Here is a 19287-nt window from a genome sequence, read left to right as displayed (position 1 = left end):
TTGATTTTGATTATGTTGATTTATTACATTTAGAGGCCTTAAAAATATCTGTATAAAATATGATACTGTAGGATTTATTGGGTTAAAATAATTAGGTCAATTTAATTTTAATCATTTAAGCATCAACCTTGGTCCGAAACCTGATATTTTAGCACTTCTTAAACCGGAGAATTTCCACTTTCCCTCACTTTCATAGGCATCAGGCTCACTGTCCTCACTACTGTATCTGTTCTTTTAAAACAATGGTTATGAAATGTCATGACTGTATCACTACATGTCTGCAAAAGTCAATACTCATCAGGTTGAGGTATATTTTCATTGGTGAAATAAATCTGTTTGCTAATTAAAATATACCGGTAGTCAATATAGACTATTTTGTAACACCACTTTAGAGAGTGGCCTGTACAGTGTATTGAGTTTGCCTATAGGATGCTTCTCTGTCCTTCACGCCTCTCTGGGCCCATCAGATCACTGAAATAATGTGTACCAGGGCCTGTCGATGACTGAATAGAGGCTGTTCTCCTTGCTGGAGTGGCAATACAGGATGGGTATTGTGATAAAGACCATGCTGACCTGTCATGCATTCATCAAATTTAGTACCTGCGGAAAATGAGACTGTATAAAAGCTGAGAACTGACACTATTTTGAGGATGTTTGACTAACATGCACATATACACACACACACGTTGCTTTTCATTGTTAGCCCATGTAATACATATTTGTTCAATCATTTTTTCCATAAAGTTGTGGAACAGTGTTTGCGTTGCCTTCCTTCTGATCCCAACGTTAGGAAAGAGTGAATGAACTTTATTTTTAATGAAGATCCAGACTGCGTCAGTAAGAACTTGGTCCTTTGTTCACTTAATTTTACAAACAAGGCACAATTCGACACGGGATTTTCAAAAAGATTGAATCTAAAAGACGATGCTGTGCCGACTATATTGGATCTGACAGTAACTTCGCAATACAAGTGTGAGTATCTTTTTTCATTACGTGGTCACTATTACTTTGTCTCTTCCTACAGATCGTGGTTTATGCGTTTTTGACATAAATCACAGCAGCGTCCATCTATGAGGAATGTACGCTGTCAAAAATACACATAAAAATGTGGGCGTTTACTTGTGAGTCTGGAATCTGCCACACCTATTCAAACAGAGCGTTCTGATGAAGGGGGATAAAACGGGACAGAAAATAGCTTATTACTTCTAAATTATGTTTTTTTATGTAAAAATCTTGATAACATAAGTGGACCTCAGAGAACAGTACAAAAAAAAAGGCAGTTCATGACCCCTTTAAAGTGGTCAAAATATAAAGATATAGTTGAAGTCAGCAGTTTACATACACCTTGCAGAATCTGCAAAATGTTACTGTTCTTCAGAAAAATCATTTAGGTCCCACAAATGATTTGGTTTTCCAGAATTGTTGTGTATTTGAAGCCTTTCCAGCAATGACTGTATGATTTTGAGATCCATCTTTTCACACTGAGAACAACTGAGGGACTCATATGCAACTTTTATAGAAGGTTCAAATGCTCACAACACGCACAACCTTGAGGCGGATGGGCTACAACAGCAGAAGACCCCACCGGGTACCACTCATCTCCACTACAAATAGGAAAAAGAGGCTACAATTTGCACGAGCTCACCAAAATTGGATGGTTGAAGACTGGAAAAATGTTGCCTAGTCTGATGAGTCTCGATTTCTGTTGAGACATTCAGATGGTAGAGTCAGAATTTGGTGTAAATAGAATGAGAACATGGATCCATCATGCCTTGTTACCACTGTGCAGGCTGGTGGTGGTGGTGTAATAGTGTGGGGGATGTTTTCTTGGCACACTTTAGGCCCCTTAGTGCCAATTGGGCATCGTTTAAATGCCACGGCCTACCTGAGCATTGTTTCTGACCATGTCCATCCCTTTATGACCACCATGTACCCATCCTCTGATGGCTACTTCCAGCAGGATAATGCACCATGTCACAAAGCTCGAATCATTTCAAATTGGTTTCTTGAACATGACAATGAGTTCACTGTACTAAAATGGCCCCCACAGTCACCAGATCTCAACCCAATAGAGCATCTTTGGGATGTGGTGGAACGGGAGCTTCGTGCCCTGGATGTGCATCCCACAAATCTCCATCAACTGCAAGATGCTATCCTATCAATATGGGCCAACATTTCTAAAGAATGCTTTCAGCACCTTGTTGAATCAATGCCACGTAGAATTAAGGCAGTTCTGAAGGCGAAAGGGGGTCAAACACAGTATTAGTATGGTGTTCCTAATAATCCTTTAGGTGAGTGTATATTCCGGGTAAGTTTTCCCGGAATTTGTGCTCTGCATTTAACCCATCCAAGTGCACACACACAGCACTGAGAAGTGAACACACACACAGAGCAGTGGGCAGCCAATGCTGCGGCACCTGGGGAGCAGTTGTGGGTTCGGTGCCTTGCTCAAGGGTCTCACCTCAGTCTTGGTATTGAGGGTGGAGAGAGCACTGGACATTCACTCCCCCCACCTACAATCCCTGCCAGACCTGAGACCCACGACCCCACGACATTTGTCCGACTCTCTATCCATTAGGCCACGACTGAGATAGTAATTGTATGTTTGCCTTAACAGGAACTCGAGGATCTTGGATCGGAGAACACACCTCACACAGGCACATTCAATGACTTCTGTAACAGGATCACTGGAGGAGACAGACTTGGGAACACAGGCGATCTGACATTGGAGAGGACACAAGAGGTAAGTACACACAGGTGGTACATAACAGGCAAGCCGCCGTGGTAGCATAAGGAGTCCACTTCATAGGAACGAGACCAGACATTGAGGTGCTGTGAGGTGTGTGTATTTATGGCAGAGATAATGAGTGTCCAAATGATGTGCAGGTGCGAGTGATTAGAATTCAGGTGAGGGTGTGCGCTGTGATTGCCAATGTTTACCCTTGTCACAGATCACCAGCCAGTGTATTTACAAGCTAGAGGAATTTGATGGAATGGCCATACACCATTTCCCTTTCCCCTTTGAATTTGTTTCTTCTGGACAGGAAAGCTAAATTTCATGTTAAAAGTATTCCTAATATGTGAAGTGAAGTGAAGTGAAGTGAAGTGACATACTGCCAAGTATGGTGACCCATACTCGGAATTCGTGCTCTGCATTTAACCCATCCAACGTGCACACACACAGCAGTGAACACACACACACCGTGAACACACACCCGGAGCAGTGGTGTGGGGATGTTGGACCTTTTATTGAAAGTAGCCCATTTTTCATTTTAATGTTTTCTCTTTTATAGCCCCGTAAGAGCTGAGTTTGTGATGTTTGAGTTGGGGGGAGCGTGGCACGTGAAAGTGGCATTGTTTGCAAAGGTTTTTTGAAAGTTCTTGTAATAAGTTGAATATTTCCAAACAACTTTAATTTGTAGCAAAACATAGGAAATTAATATCAAAGCTTCAGAGTTAAGAACAAATGTTACAGTAGGGCTGGGTGGTATATCGAGATATCGATATAGGCAACAGTAGTTTAAATTATATATATACAGGTATATTCTCCATCTGTAAATGTTAGAAAGCCATGGATATATTTCCATTTTGCTGTCAGAAGTGCATGAGCTTTTGCTTTGCGATTCTCTGCAGACTTAATTTAGAACGAGCGCTGCCGCGCGCAATGAAATAGGAGCACAATAGAATGAATTGAGATATGAATTTTTGCTCCTATCGCCCAGCCCTATGTTACAGCAAAAATTGTTGCAAACATCCCTGATTTCCCCTACTTCAAATCAAACAAATGCGCACACTGAAATTTTGTTAATCAAAATACATGATAATTTTCAGGGGCTCTTTCTAAGGTATTGAAAAGTATAACGTTATCATAAACCTCAAAAGATACCTTTTTAAATTTGCAGAGATAATTAGATTTCACTCAGTATTTTGACCCAGGGCTAGGCATCCGAGTTGTCATTTAGTCCAGGTACAGGCTTAGCATCGAATATTTCTGAAGAGGAAGAGTGTTGAAAAGTGATTGCATGGCAGATTACACCAAAGGTGCCTGAACATGAACTTTATTTCTTTTGATTGGGCAGCTTTTCTCTCACAACAGTCTGGAGCGTCACTGCATTGCCTATTTCAATGTGGAACAAATTTAATGCTCTATTTGTGTCATCTACCCAGGGGCCATTGAGGCTGCATATCACCCTCAATTATGATCACAACCAAAGATCATGAACAAATTTGTAAAGTTTTTCAAAAGTCTAACATGAAAAAAACTTGAATTTTTATATTAATAAAGCTAGTGTGAATGTTTTTAAGAAAGAGCTTAAGGAAAGCCCAAAGGAATAGTTTTGGAGCAATTACAATGAAATAGGAAACAAAACACATTATTTGTTGGGGGTTTTATATACAAGTACAAGAATGGAGAATATTTATACAATGACTGTCTGAACGGAGCGCTTCATAATCACTGAAGCATAATCCCTCCACAACTGTCCTAACATTGCCATGGATTTGCTCTGGGTCACTTAATCCATGGAGGAGAATGCTAAAGCTCATTGTAATTCTGGTCTGGCTGGAGCATAGAATTGAAAGTGTAGTAGAGTACATTGGGATGACAACATAACAATTGACATTCTTAATTCATCCCTGTGTGCTATAGAATGTAAAGATGTAAATACCCTATCAATTTCAATTAGGGAAGTGGTCCTTGTGGTCCATGAAGTTGGTACCTATTATACTCTATACCTTTGGTACCTTTGGTTTGAAACACTGCTTTGTTTGGTGATGTGGGGCAGGGGGTGATTAGGAGATCTGTTACTCATTGTAAGAGTAAATATCTATTATCATAACCAGGACACCCTCAGGGTAAAGAACACGGATGACACAGATGAGCACTATCCAATTGTTTTTGCTGAATCGCCAGGGTGTCTCATTGGACAGATTTGGATATCTCGCATGAGGGGAAACCCCTGTGCCCCTGCGCCCATGGTCTCCTGACCCGCTTTCAGCATTTCACAACACTGTCCGAAGATCAAAACGAACCCCAAAATCACTTTAGTCCAATTGCGTTTTTGCCATCATTCTGTTTCGTGAGAAAGTCACGTGTTGTGACATTGTGTTCACATGACTCCATCTTCAAGCCAATTGGATGCCACCTTTCAATCTGAGTTAACCGAGAAGATAGGGTAAAATAATTTTCCCTTTGCCTGTCGTCCTGTTTTTATTAATCTTTTCGCAAACGTCGAAAGTGGTGGCCATCTGTTTCCAGTAGCACCAAAGGTAAAGCCTCTTTTCAAGCTTCTATTTTTATTGTTTTCTGAGAATGTTTCAGAAGGATGTTTTGTTCTGAATATCCATTATTATATGCATTTAAAATTTGAAAGGAAATGGATAATATGTAACATTTTTTTCTTAATGTGTATTTGTATTAATTTTGATTGAAAACAAAAATATGCATGTTGACGTTATACATAATTTTGGCTGATCATACTATAAATAGCATTACAAAATTTTAGTCTAGACGTTGATCTACAATACCTTTAACATATCTGCTATGAAACTAGTCTTGTTTTCTAGGCCGACTGCAGGTCAAACATATCATTAATTAATGAATCGCAACAACTATTGTTTAAACATTTCTGGACATCGTTCGGAAATGGTTGGATTTGATTCTCAAAGACATTCCTAAATGAGTCACTACACCTAATTAAACAAATACAAAAGAACAATGCGTGTTCGTAGAAAGTGTGGCTATCTCTTGGGAAAATTGGTCAATTAGATGTCCTATATTTCTTCCTCACTGCTATCTGCACAACAATGTGTATATTTAACAAAGCTTATGTAAGATAATTTAATTATTGGGCAATTACCACTAGACTTGTCTATGGATATCTGCACCGTCTTTGTATGTGACAGATACTTGAGGTGGTACTGCACACGGAATTGACTTTGATCAGAACTGAAAATATCTGTACATTCATTATCCTGATTATCATCATCATCATAAAATAGCGATATCAATTCATGCTCTTGGATTTACTAGGGTGATTCAGGATATGTGGTACTTTAAAGGATTTAAATTTTTAAGCCATTTTGGCAACCCATGAATATGCAACATTTACATAAGTCAATGACATCTAGTTAATTTTTCAGCACAGGTTATATCAATTTGCCATGTCTTTGCATGAAAATGACAAGTGTAACTCTTCTTTAATCAGATAATGGTTTATGTCTTATACAGAACATCCTCTAAAATATTTGTTTCACAATGGCTAGAGAAAAGCAGACCACTGCAAAATTCAGAATATTTTCCATTATTTTACACTGTTAGAAACTATCAAACTGAGAGAATCATTTTGTTTTCTTGTGACTCTTCTTGAAATTCAAACTAATAAGTGGGTTTATTAACTTTAAACCCCCTTTCTAAATGTTGTCAGTTTGTATTCACTCACAAAAAGCTCTTGTTTATTCCTATGAAGTTCAGCATACTAAAAATAATATTTGTTACCACAATGCAATACAATACGATATTATAAGACAATAATAAAAATCATGATATGAGACAATAAATGCTTAATAATAATAATAATAATAATAATTCCTTTTCATATGTGTTGAAAGTCAGCAAGTTACTAAAAACAAATAAAAATGGGCATGTATATAATATAAATAAAGTGGTCTCTCTTTAATGGATTCTTTGTTAATATCTTCTTTCTGTATGTAATGCGGCTCATGCCTCAGTAGGTTTAAATAAGAGATGTCACTCTTTATTGGAACTAAAACCTCAGAGAGGGAAGTGCAGAGAGGGAAGACCCTCTTCTAACAATTCATTTTTCTACATTGAGTGCCATGCAGAGATGCGCAATGGAAACGGGGGGAGCTTGTTCTGAGCATTGCTCAGCCATGCACAAAGCGTGCTTAATTTGATAGCCGCTACAGAGGAAGAGGCCAGAAGCTCTTTAGTAGAAAGCTTGACCCACTTTCCCAATCAGATGTCATGAGCAATGCTGCTCTTACAATGCTGCGCACAGGCCAAAATCACTGTTGGTGTTTCTGAAATTAGTGGGGGTGCTCTAATAGTTAAACTGTGGACATAATGTGTAGGCCACAGCACCTCAGTAATGTGTATTGTATCACCGGTATACTGTTAGTACAACAGTAGCTAAAGTAGACTACATGGTTGAATTTTTTTACAAATAATTACTGTGTATTCAGTGATACAATGCCATTACTTAATCAATTGTGCAATAGTTTAACAAAAAAAAATCATACAAGGCATGATCTTGCTGTGTTAACATAACAAAGGATGTAGAACCATGTACAATTTACAAAAGAATGGATAAATCACCTTCAATCTTTCCAATTTACCTTTTGGGTTGGGTGTAAATGTGTCAGGGGAAAAAATATATGGCTAAGAATATACAGAAAAAAATACATTATAGGAAAAGGTAGTTTTAGGGATAGTTTCCTGACTTGATGTAAATGCAATAATAATAATAATAATAATAAATAAAGATGTTCACTTCTTAATTAATTTGTAATATCAAAATGTACTAAATGCATTTTACACTGCAATTAACAAAAAAATAATAATAAATAACTTTAGCGATCATTTAAATCTGAAATATATTCATTTTTAAATTAATTCAATTTTAAATTAATCTTTTCTCTACAGTAAACACTGCAAGTGCAAATGCATAATAGCAGCTGTCTGCAATAATATAAACTCAGGTTTTCACTAATATTTGTCTTTATGAAACTTAGACCAGCAGTTACGAACAACTTTATCCTGGAGTAGCAATCAAAAGCAATAGCCAATTAAATTTTTCCACCATGTATTCTCTAAACACAAGCTGAGGTCATAAAGCACAATATTCCTGATTCAAAGCATGCAGCAAATTAGGAGACTGATTTAAAAAATGTTTGCTTTAGTGCAGGGATTTTGTGTGTGCATTGGCTTTAATTCAGTCAGTGAGATCTGCATCTAACTAAATTACTATTAGTAAAATAATTAAATAATTAGTAATTAAAAAAGAAAACAAGAAACCTGGATTCAGCATTGCTTAAACATCTGTTTTTAATGCATGAACTTTTGTATCAGTGTGTGTACGTGTGTTCATGTGTAGAAGTGATGAAAAGATGAGTTTGAAAAAGAGAATTTGTTTGCTAATTTGAAGCAAACATGCCTCAAACGGTGCCATATGTGACCATTTTGTTTCCTACACAACCTCATCAGCCAGAAGTGAAACTCTAATTAGACATAACAATGTAAAAACAAAGCTCCTGTCCACATTCTCTTTAGTATGTCCTTTCCTCTGAGGCATTATGGATGCTAAAGAATCAGACCTGATTCATCTAAGATCCCCTTGGCGCAAAATAATGCCATCTGTTTCAGCCTGATTGGCCCTTATGAAAGGGTGTAGTGTATAATCCTCCCTCATGATTAATGGCTCATCCCACTGTTAACATTTCTCTCTTCTTCAAAAAATGTATCTTCTGTTCAACATGCTCTTGAGCTCTTAAGATTTGAATTCATCACAAATTTCTTGATCTTTTGAGAACTGAATACATCAAGGTGTGAACTGCTTCTACTACGACATATCTTTCAACCTCTTCTTTTATATAACCCAGGAGGTTTATTTATTTGCCGTCAGCTTCTAGGCCTGGCACTGATCATAGTGGATTTCTGTAGATTATTTTTGCTGTTAAAACTAGACACCAACCCCTGGATGTTGTTAATCTGGATTAAAGTCTTTATGTAATCTGGCGTCCTGTGGGAGATTGGAGGACATCTGGCTGTAGATCTCATCCATCTCTCTATGTGCCCTGCTACCTCTGCCTGCTTGTCTGAGATGGGCAGCGCAACATTCTAAATATTTTTGGACATGCAATTTATTGTACATTTAGTTCGGAAAACTTAATGTTTTCTGAAATGTGTTTGTTTTAACAGTCTATTATCTCTTATTTCTAATAAGAGAGCATTTTATATACATATTAAGTGTTTATTTGAGCCAGTCACCTGAGCTGTGAAATGATGCAGCCACAAGAAAATGATGTCTGATAAACTCTGACTGGCTGATGACATTACTGTAATGCTCACAATCATTATTTATCATTAATTAGCGACTACTATATCCTATATTTTATGCTTTTAAGAGCCTTGCAAGATACATCACAGGCACAGCATCTACCATAATCGAATTAAATACATTTACTTTGTAAATCCTATTTATTTCAACTGATTTAGTAAATAGCTATTTTGATTTTTCAAGGTATTATAATCTCTGATGCTAAACAACCAAATCCTGACCTTTGCAGCCTTTGTTCTTCTGATTTTGACACTGTGAAATCTAAAAGTCATATTTACTAAATGGAACAAGTGCATTTTATTCAAATATTACTGAAAATTGACTGAACAGAAAAGGTTATGTGAACTCAGTAACTGATTATATCAAGAGGAATTTAAACCAAATGAGTTACAGTAGATTTCTAGCTTTGCTTTAGACTCGGTAAGAATAGTAAATGTTAAAATGATATGTATTTGCTAAATATTTTAGAGGAGATATCTGTTAGTGTTAAATGTTCTGTTATTTTGTGACTTGAATGGGTTTCTGTTGCGTCTGAGTTTTGGGGGTTACCATTGTCCTGAATAGGGATGTAACGATTAACCGCGAGCCAGTGGAAAATCGATTTAAATATGTGACGCTTCAAATCGGTTGAGATGCTGAACAAATCTCGATTCAATTAGGGGTAGGAGTTTATATGAATGTATGTCGGAGAGGAACTTACTGTCTTTATAAAAGTTTAGATGGTATTTTTTTTTCTTTTCATCCTGCCTCTGTATTATGCATATTAATGTTCATAAGTGCAGCACTGCTTTGTTTACAGCGGAAACCAAGGAAATGCTTTAAGCGCCACCTGCTGGCAAAGAGTGAATCTACGTCTCATTCAGCTTGTCTGCTGTTTCTATTTCATTCTGATATGTTTTATGTATAGATTCACAAAACTGAAGTCAGACCATTCTGTTTTTGCTTCAAATTTTGAAATTATACAACCTAATTTAGATTAAAAACAGCTCATGTTGCATGTACGCAGCATCTTTGTTTGGATCATGATTAAAATGCAGTGGTTGCCAATGGTCGAATTGTGAAATCAAAATTGTGAATCGAATCGAATTGTTAGTTGAGTGAAACGTTACATCCCTAGTGCTGAAGAGTAGAGCCTTTTGTTAGGTTGATAATGGGCCAATGGCTAGTGAGCTATTTATGCTGATTTATTTAAAGACCATGCTTGCTTATAGAGAAGTCTCTTGATTAGTTACATTAGCACATGCATATTTGCTATTGCTAGTTCATTTAATAGTTATTTTTCATTTGAATGGTTTTACTCGCTACAGTTAAGTCTCAGATAAACTAAGGACCCTATTTGAAAAGTGTGTTTAGTTTAATTGTATATTAAATTGGATGCCCATTTTTCACAAGTTGGTGTGATTCTTCAGGGTCTTAATGAAATGTCTGCAAAATACTTTGGTTAAAATTCCTCAATGGTCATGTAAAAGCACACCCTTTTTACCTTGTCAAAAACATCTCTATTCACATCTATCCAACTCTTAATGAATATTGCTCACCCCACGCCTCTTCCTGTTTTCTTGTGTATTTGGCGGCACATTACCATCAAAAACAAAACTAATTCACTGCATCTTCTATGGCTCTCATGTCAGTAGAAAATGAAGACTCTTATGTTCACTTTTACATCCAAATACAAAACACCTGCATTGGTTACGAGACATTGTTGTCACTACAGCTGCTCTAGCGTGGAGAAAATTCCAGACAGTGGACAACTGGCTGAGGGTGGAAATATGCTCCGTGGTCGTGGGTGGGGCCTAAAATCCAAACCGTTTCGTAATTGAGACTGTTTAGGTTTTTTGGGGATTAAAAAAAGGAGTGAATGGATTTTTATTATTGTAGTGTGATTGTTTTCACTCACTGTATTCACTCTATACGAAGTATTCTTTTTCAGTGAGCTCAAATGAAATAAGTCCACACTACACATTACTATTGGTTTTTAAACCTTAAATGGATTGAGGTAACCAATTTCTTGAAAATGAAATGATTTATCCTAACTTGTTGGGTTTTACAGTATAATAATACATTTTAATCTGCTTTTGTTTCAAAATGAAAATATAAATATGTAAGGTTGTTTTGTTTGCTTCTTTCAAATAATTAGGTGACTGTGTGGTGACCACCGGCCCCTGCATTCCTTAGTTCCTAACTAATTCAACCAGTCCTAAATCCTCACCATGGAGCCCAACAAAGTTCAGTCTGAAGGAGGGCTCAATGTCACTCTGACTATCAGACTCCTCATGCACGGCAAGGTAAAAGAACAACATGCATCTAATCTAAAACTTCCACATACACAATTTATACGATTGTGGACATAGTACTATATTTTGTAAGAGGACAAAAATATCTCTCCTTAAAAGGAAATAGCAGTAATCTCATAGGATCTTTCCAATCACAGAAGATGTTTTTAATGGTACTTGGTTTCACATATTTATTTGTGTTATGCAGCCATGTGTTAGACAGATTGCGCAATAAATCGATTGTAAGTTTGTTACTACAATAAACACATTATCTTTTTATCTTGCAGGAGGTTGGCAGCATTATAGGCAAGGTAAAAAGACACATTCAGCCACCAAGACAATGCTTGCAAATACTTGAGTTTGTAAAAGTCTCTTTTTTACTGAATGTATTGAATAAATTTTAACATGTATTTAGTAGAAATGTAAATTGTACAATCATTAACATCTGCATTTTATCAAAAATGTAATTATTCTATACAGAAAGGGGAAACCGTGAAGAAGATGCGTGAGGATGTAAGTAACATTACATTACAAATACTGTTAGTTGCTGTGATAAGTGTAACATGGTTATTAACAAACAATGCAAACTGTTTCTACAGAGTAATGCACGCATAAATATTTCAGAGGGGAATTGCCCAGAGCGAATAGTTACCATCACAGGACCCACAGATGCCATATTCAAGGCCTTCGCCATGATCGCAAACAAGTTTGAAGAAGTATGAGACCATTTTCTAATAAAAATGTTAGTGAAACCCCAAAAGAATCAATTAAAACTGTAACGGTAATAGTAATTGATGTTTTGGTTCTAAATAGGATATCATTAATTCTATGAGCAACAGCCAGGCTACTAGTAAGCCTCCGGTGACTTTGCGTTTGGTGGTGCCGGCCAGTCAATGTGGCTCTCTAATTGGAAAAGGAGGCTCCAAGATCAAGGAGATGAGGGAGGTATGTTCAAACTTATTTCTTTATGATCCACATATTCCATAAAGTGCAGCAATTATTTTAATGCACAGTATATGCACAGAATGTCATTGCTACTCCAAGGCAACAGCAAAATTATACATTTTTACTTGGATTAAACAAGAAGTAGTGCTTTGTTCCAAGGGTTTTTATAGTGGAAACCCTTGGAACGCCATTGCTACCCCAGGACAACAGCAAAACTATAACTTTTTACTTGGATTAAAAAGGAAGTATGGTAGTGCTTTGTTCCAAGGGTTTCTATCCTGGCTGAATGTGCTTTGCTTGTTCTCCAGTCTACAGGGGCTCAAGTGCAAGTGGCTGGAGACATGCTACCCAATTCTACTGAGAGGGCAGTCACTATCTCAGGTGCTCCAGAGGCCATTATCCAGTGTGTGAAGCAGATATGTGTGGTCATGTTGGAGGTAAGAAATAGACAAATGTCACCCAACTCAAGTTCACCCAACTCTCAATCTCATGTTGTTCCAAACTTTAATGGTTTTCTGTCTTCTGTGGACAACTCTCAAGCTACAAAAAGCTAATGCAATGAACAGATAGAAATTTAACACTTTATCCACTATCAGATCAAATCCAAACATTGATCAGCACATGCATACATAGACTATACCAAATATTGCAACATAAAACTCAAACATCAACGAATGTCAAACCTCATTAACTTTTTATCATAGTCTCATTTTGGTAACCATCTACTGCATCTATTGCATTCTGTTCTATTATAGTTTGCCCTCACTTTTATTTTTCCTAATTTCCGTCTTTTCTATCTTTATTTGACCTCCACTGACCTTTGCAAGTCCCCACCCAAAGGTGCCACAATTCCATACAGGCCGAAGCCTGCCACTGCACCAGTCATCTTCTCTGGGGGCCAGGTAAGGGCAGACACTCTGACAGCACCAGCCACAGCCAACCTCAGCCTGTTACTGCAGCATCAGCCTCTGCCTGTAAGTATGGTCAAAATACACTATTATATCTACAGACATACAGTACAGTACATACAGTAGTACTAGTATATAAATATAAACTAGTGGGACGTGAGCCATTTGCTTAGATATATTCTCATCTTTTTGCTTAGAAAAAATCATCAAGTCTTATGATATGTAATTCTAAGTTGTAAACAACTCTACATATTCCTCTTGAGGTGATAAATGTAAAGTGTAATTATAGTGTTTTTGGATGAATTAATTACTTGCAGACAAAACGCAGTTATATTTTAATGCAATTCGTACACTGCAAAAGAAATCTGTAAAATTTACAGTAAATAATGGTAGTGTCACGCTTGACCAAGGAACGAGGGAGCGAGGAGTATTTCCAAACACGAGAGTCTTTAATAGTCCACACACGTAGGAGACACAGAAACACAGGGAATGACGTTTAGAACCGACAAACACTCACAGAAGGACTGGGGCTTTTAAACATAGGATAATAGGGGAAGACGACGAGACACACCTGGAATCAAATTAACACATTCAACATGAGGGAAAAACTGGGTCACAGGGAACACATGGGGAGCAAAACACACACAAGACAGTCCACAATCCTGACAGGTAGCTGTGGTTGCCAGAATTTACAGAAAATACCATAAAAAAATACGATAGCAACATTTTAGGTTTTATGGTTTTAACTTAAATTTAAGTTTAAATACCGTTATTTCATTATAAACTGATATAATGTTAATTTACCAACCTATTGAAGTACTGAAATCTGTATACCTTTGTAATACACGGATAACCACCAAAAGCAGGTGAACCAAAGCCCATCACAAGCAGCTTTTAAATACTAATATAGAAGGTACACAGTGTCATTCACACAAATACTAAACACCATCATGGTAACACATATGAAAATGAAATAATGCAATAAACATTAATTTAACAACATTAGATGTAACATACAACCCTAATGTACAAAACTGATAAGAAAAAACTAAGAAGAAACATAGTTCTTTCAACAACAACAAAAAAAACATCAAATTTGAAATGTAATGCAGGGAATTCTGGGAATGTCAATTTATGGTTATTCACTGTAAAATATACGTTCTTTTTCACTTCCAAAAATGGTATACTACCGTAAAATGACATGTAATGTTCAATACAGTTTTTCACCGTATATAGTAGGGGAACTTACCGATATCCATTTAACAGGTTTTTTCTTTTACTGTTAAATTCATGGTCATTTTTTACAGTGTACAGAAAGACAAAAGCCAGTTGGATTTCATCAATAGAAGTGTAACAGCAATTCAATTCATGCACAAAATCAAATGTTTTTCAATCAAAAAATTAATTTCAATCAATCAATTTATTAATTGGATAAAATGGATGAAAGGAAATATATTTCCACCGCATAAGTGAATGCATTTTGTGACATGCTGAATCATGAAATGGAATGTACAAATAATATTTTGTGGACAAATGCATCTCATTCAAAGACTGAGCAAACAAAAAACGAAAGTTGTTTTCACTTGACGACCATGTGTTCCACATGTATATTTGATTATTATTAAACATAATTACAGCAATTATTTTAAAAAAAACAAGCTTATGTACATACTTCTACGTGTACATTAAAGATTCTGTCCGTCTCAATCTTAGGCCTACACTATACAAGGACAATACGCCATCCCACACCCAGACGTGAGTACAATGTACCTTCTAATCCTTTTTCCCTCTTTAGTGTATCGTTCTTTTTAACCTTTTCTTTTTCTTGACCTGCTTTATTAAGATTCACACAACTGATAGATAGGTTTATTTTTATGTGTTTTTATAAAAGACAGTTGTATATGAGATTTCTCACAGCTTCACTGTACAAAACAAAAAAGAAAAGTTGAGTCAACTTAAAATTTTAAGGCAACCAGCTTCAGCAGATTTTTGAGTTCTCTCAACTTATTTTTGTAGGAGATTCTTAACGTTTTGTTGTATAAACTTAAAACAACAAGTTGAGAAAACTAAAAAATCTTGCCTTAACATTTTAAGTTGGCCCAACTTTTTTTTTTTTTTTACAGTGTTCCCCTTGTTAGTGTCTAGATGAGATTGTGAAAGTCCAAGCAGGATTCCTTTATTTAATCATAACTTCTTAGGTGTACTGACCCTCCTCCCTCCCCCAGCAGTTGACAAAGCTCCATCAGCTGGCTATGCAGCAAACCCCCTTTACCTCCCTCGGACAGACCACCCCCGCTTTCCCTGGTACGTACCCAACCCTCCCGCTACACACCCATCACTATATACCTGTAGGTCTTTCATTCACTTTTGTCTTTCACTCTTCTCCCCCTGGATGGGTTGCATATTAGTACCTTAAAGGTACATATTAGTACCTAAAGTATGCATTTAAGTAATTAAGTGGTACATATTAGTACCTTTTGAAAAGACACCACCCTGCGACAACTTTTGTACCTGAGAGTGTATAGAAATGTATAGAAACATTCCTTAGATGAACAAAGACATAATATTACGAAATGCCCTACGCTATAAATAGGACATTTATATAAACTTTTTTAAAAAGTTGTGGTTGCCAGAATCAGTATATTAAGTTTTACTAAATAATAATAATAATGTACCTAACTTACATTTTAAATTTACATTTTCAGTATGAATAAATAAATGTACCTAACTGATAAAAAAAAAAAACCTAAGTATAATTTTTTATTTCAATGTAAAACGCTCAAATATAAAGAATCACACAGGGAATTCTGGGAATGTCAATTTACTTTTTTTTTAAACAAATTTTATGCATAAGAAACTGTAAAGTATAAGTAACAGTATTTTACTTATTATTAAATATGAGTATTTACAATTACATGAAATGCCCCTATACATTAATTACAGTTTTTCTCTGTAGCTATATAGTACGGAAACCATAGCCTTTTTTGCCATAGCCTTTTGCCATTAAATTACAATACATTTTATATTGTGCAGATTTAACATGGTTAATATTGTGAAAAAATGTTCTCTGTGTTTCTCAGTTCTTTGGCTTTCTATCTGTTTCTAGGTGTGGATGCCAGTTCACAGGCCAGTACTCATGAACTCACCATTCCAAATGATGTGAGTCTTCAGTAATGCATTGGGCAACTGTATTAAAGAAGAATTTACGGAAGAGTCATTGATTTTCCAGACTGACGTCTATCTGTCTGTATGTTTCCAGCTAATAGGCTGCATAATCGGACGTCAAGGCACCAAAATTAATGAAATCCGTCAAATGTCTGGGGCTCAGATCAAAATTGCTAATGCCATGGAGGGGTCATCAGACCGTCAGATCACCATTACGGGACCACCTGCCAACATCAGCCTGGCACAGTACCTCATAAATGCCAGGTGAGATTCAAAGCAAGCAATGTAACTGGTAAAAACAGATGTATTTTAATACTAAACTAATAATTTTAATTGTAGTACTTTTTAGGGGGAAAATATGAAATATATACCAAAAAGCTATAATTTTTAAACAGAAGAGTCTTATGTTCACCAAGGCTGAATTTATGTATACAAAAGTAAAAACCGTAATATTGTAAAATATTAATTTTTAAATACCGTTTCTTTATCGTGAACACTTCTCTTATGTTGTACATGCTTACATATTGCTACTTTCTGCAGGTTCAGAGATGTGGCAGCCATGTGGACTGACCCTTCAACCATGACAACCTCCTGAAGTTATATTATGCTCTTTTTATCTAAGACGTTCTGGTCTTAAACTGTTTTTGGGCCTCATCGGTGTTCTTAAAACCTGGGAATTGATATAGTCAGACATTTGTGTCTCAGGATTGCTGAACTACATTTAGTGTAATTAAGCCAGTTCAATTTATTCAAACAAAACAAAGCTTCACCCAACAGGGGCCCCTCTGCAAACTGTATTTATTGTCTACATCTCTGCAGTAAAAAGTATTCTAATAAGCAACCTGTATTTAGGCAATTTTGGAACTGTGTCTGTGTACAAGAATTTGATGCACTGTCTTATTAATTAGATATAGTTTTGAGTTTTAGCACAGAAACTTAGCATGCTGAATGTCTAGCAGTTGTTATTGCTCTTATTTATTTAAACGCTTTCTCAATATTTTAAAGTACTTTAAAAAATGTATTCAAGTTATCATACATGTAATGTGAGCAATAAATTGTATTAAAATAAGCTTCTTTTAACTTCAGTAGTGGTAAAACAGGCAGTTTAGAAAAAGAGAAATCTGATTTCCGGTTCATTTTAATTATAGATAGATATATTGCTGGTTTATAATTTGTAACAAAAAATATATTTCATACAACGCATGATATCCTTGTTTTTTTTCTTCTGGTCCTGAAACAATTGTCTCTTCAACATTTGTACAATTACAAACCAGGTGATCTTGTCATGTGTGATTTAATGATTTTTCAGCCTTTCAAAAAAAGACCTGATTGTTTAACTTTTGACATTTTGCTTGGCTAAACATTGATGTTGACTGTGCTTCAAGTAATTGTAATAGTTTTATGAAGCAATGTACTTTGTTTACATCTTTGTTTAATGCTGTGTTGTGCACTGCAATAAAGTGAATAACTGAAAGTGTCAGACGTAAGTAGTCTAGACAAAAGTAAGATTAACTAATTCATCAGTGGACGACAGAGGAATTGACACTTTTTGGCAATGCAACTGTGATTATACAGTAAGGAAACAAGTAATAGAAGTTGATTTGAATGTAATGATGTGACTCTTTAATAGGTCATTTACTGTTTAGCTTGTCAAATATACACCCAGTTCCAGATGGATGAAACAACAGCCTACAGTATAAAACACATGCTCAATGTCTTTAGGTTTTCTTTTCAAGCTTGTCTCAATAGCTAGTGATTACATTGTGAGTTGGATTCACAAGTTGTATATCTGCTCTGTGTTAACAGTTCTCTGTTCAGAATGTTTATTATTTATATCAAAGAAATGTGCTTTGATGAGTTAAAATGTAATGTATAATTCTTTCATGTATGCATTTTGGTGTTGACTTATATTTAAGATTTTATGTGATGATTTATGTGGCATAAAATGTCATTTTAATGCATTGCAAGAGTTCTTAATAGGAATCCAGTAAGTGCATGTAAGGTAATATGTATCTGTTTCTGTCAATTCTAGTGGCTAATAGACCATTAATTGTGCTCCATTGACTCCAGTGACTTTTGTATATTCATACCCCTATAACAGGGTATGAATTTACAAGCATTGCAATTTTGAATGTCTTGGCACTCTTGGCAGTCTTTCTATACAGTATGACATCTCATATAACCGGTTATAACACCAAAATAAGTGAAACTGTACTTTTATTAAACTAATGTGCTTATTTTATTCAGTCTTTTATGTTTCTTGTTTTATAAAACAAGACAAAAATCCATGCAGACTACAGTCTAGTATTTCCCACAAAGAAGCGTTGGTTTCTATGTTTGCTGCTGAATGACTCATGGTTTGACTTACAGAATGCTTTCATTTTCATATATTATTTTTATTTTCAATAAAGTCTCTTGATCTCACATGGGTGCTGTTTATTTTCCTTTATAGTAGTAGTTTTTCAACACTTCGAGGAGATTAAAATAGCTTATTCAATCAGTATAACTGTATAACCATAAAATGACTCTTTGCCTCAGGAGGGCTCACACTTAAACAATTCTGAAATACAGATATTTTTCATTATCAATATTATCTAAAGGTCATGTTAGTGACTGATGTATTAGTGTACAGTAAACCATGTTAATTGTACTGTATTCTCACATTAAATATTAAATTCTTATGGCTCTCTATGTGTAATTAGTTACTGTGTATAGTATGTGACAAGGATGAATTGTCCATTTTAGATGAAAATGAAAGGAAAACTGTCAAAAACAGCTGTTTGTCAGGTTATATCAGTAACGGTAGCACATTTGGTTGCATTTTAATTTATGATTTCACAGAGCATTCAAAAGATAAATGGAGCATGTGTCTGTGACAGCTGCGTGAAGAGAAGTACTCAGTGCCATCCCGTGTTGCCT

The 19287-nt window shown here is 35.8% G+C and overlaps 1 protein-coding gene across 1 annotated transcript; it reads left to right on the top strand.

Annotated features, from left to right (window-relative positions):
* The first annotated feature begins 4882 nt into the window (after positions 1-4882).
* Positions 4883-18791, top strand: LOC306845061 (poly(rC)-binding protein 3-like). The gene is made up of 13 exons (XM_079377614.1): positions 4883-5268; positions 11215-11362; positions 11638-11661; positions 11831-11863; positions 11950-12066; positions 12164-12295; positions 12604-12732; positions 13123-13269; positions 14917-14958; positions 15432-15507; positions 16310-16362; positions 16463-16632; positions 16909-18791. Exons 2-13 carry the CDS (start codon positions 11288-11290, stop codon positions 16961-16963), a joined length of 1053 nt encoding a protein of 350 aa, XP_079233740.1. The 5' UTR covers positions 4883-5268; positions 11215-11287; the 3' UTR covers positions 16964-18791.
* Positions 18792-19287: the final 496 nt, after the last annotated feature.

This window comes from Barbus barbus, assembly GCF_936440315.1.
Source record: "Barbus barbus genome assembly, chromosome: 25".
In the NCBI taxonomy this organism is placed as follows: Eukaryota; Metazoa; Chordata; class Actinopteri; order Cypriniformes; family Cyprinidae; genus Barbus; species Barbus barbus.
The sequence above is the reverse complement of the archived record's forward strand: the minus strand, read 5'-3'. Positions and strand labels throughout refer to the sequence as shown.

What these genes read in the sequence shown, in the direction of transcription:
- LOC306845061 (XM_079377614.1), top strand. Translation starts at nt 11,288, where the DNA reads ATGGAGCCCAACAAAGTTCAGTCTGAAGGAGGGCTCAATGTCACTCTG. An exon ending in AGATCAAGGAGATGAGGGAG is followed by an intron (nt 12,296 to 12,603) that starts GTATGTTCAAAC and finishes CTTGTTCTCCAG; the next exon opens with TCTACAGGGGCTCAAGTGCA. An exon ending in GACCACCCCCGCTTTCCCTG is followed by an intron (nt 15,508 to 16,309) that starts GTACGTACCCAA and finishes ATCTGTTTCTAG; the next exon opens with GTGTGGATGCCAGTTCACAG.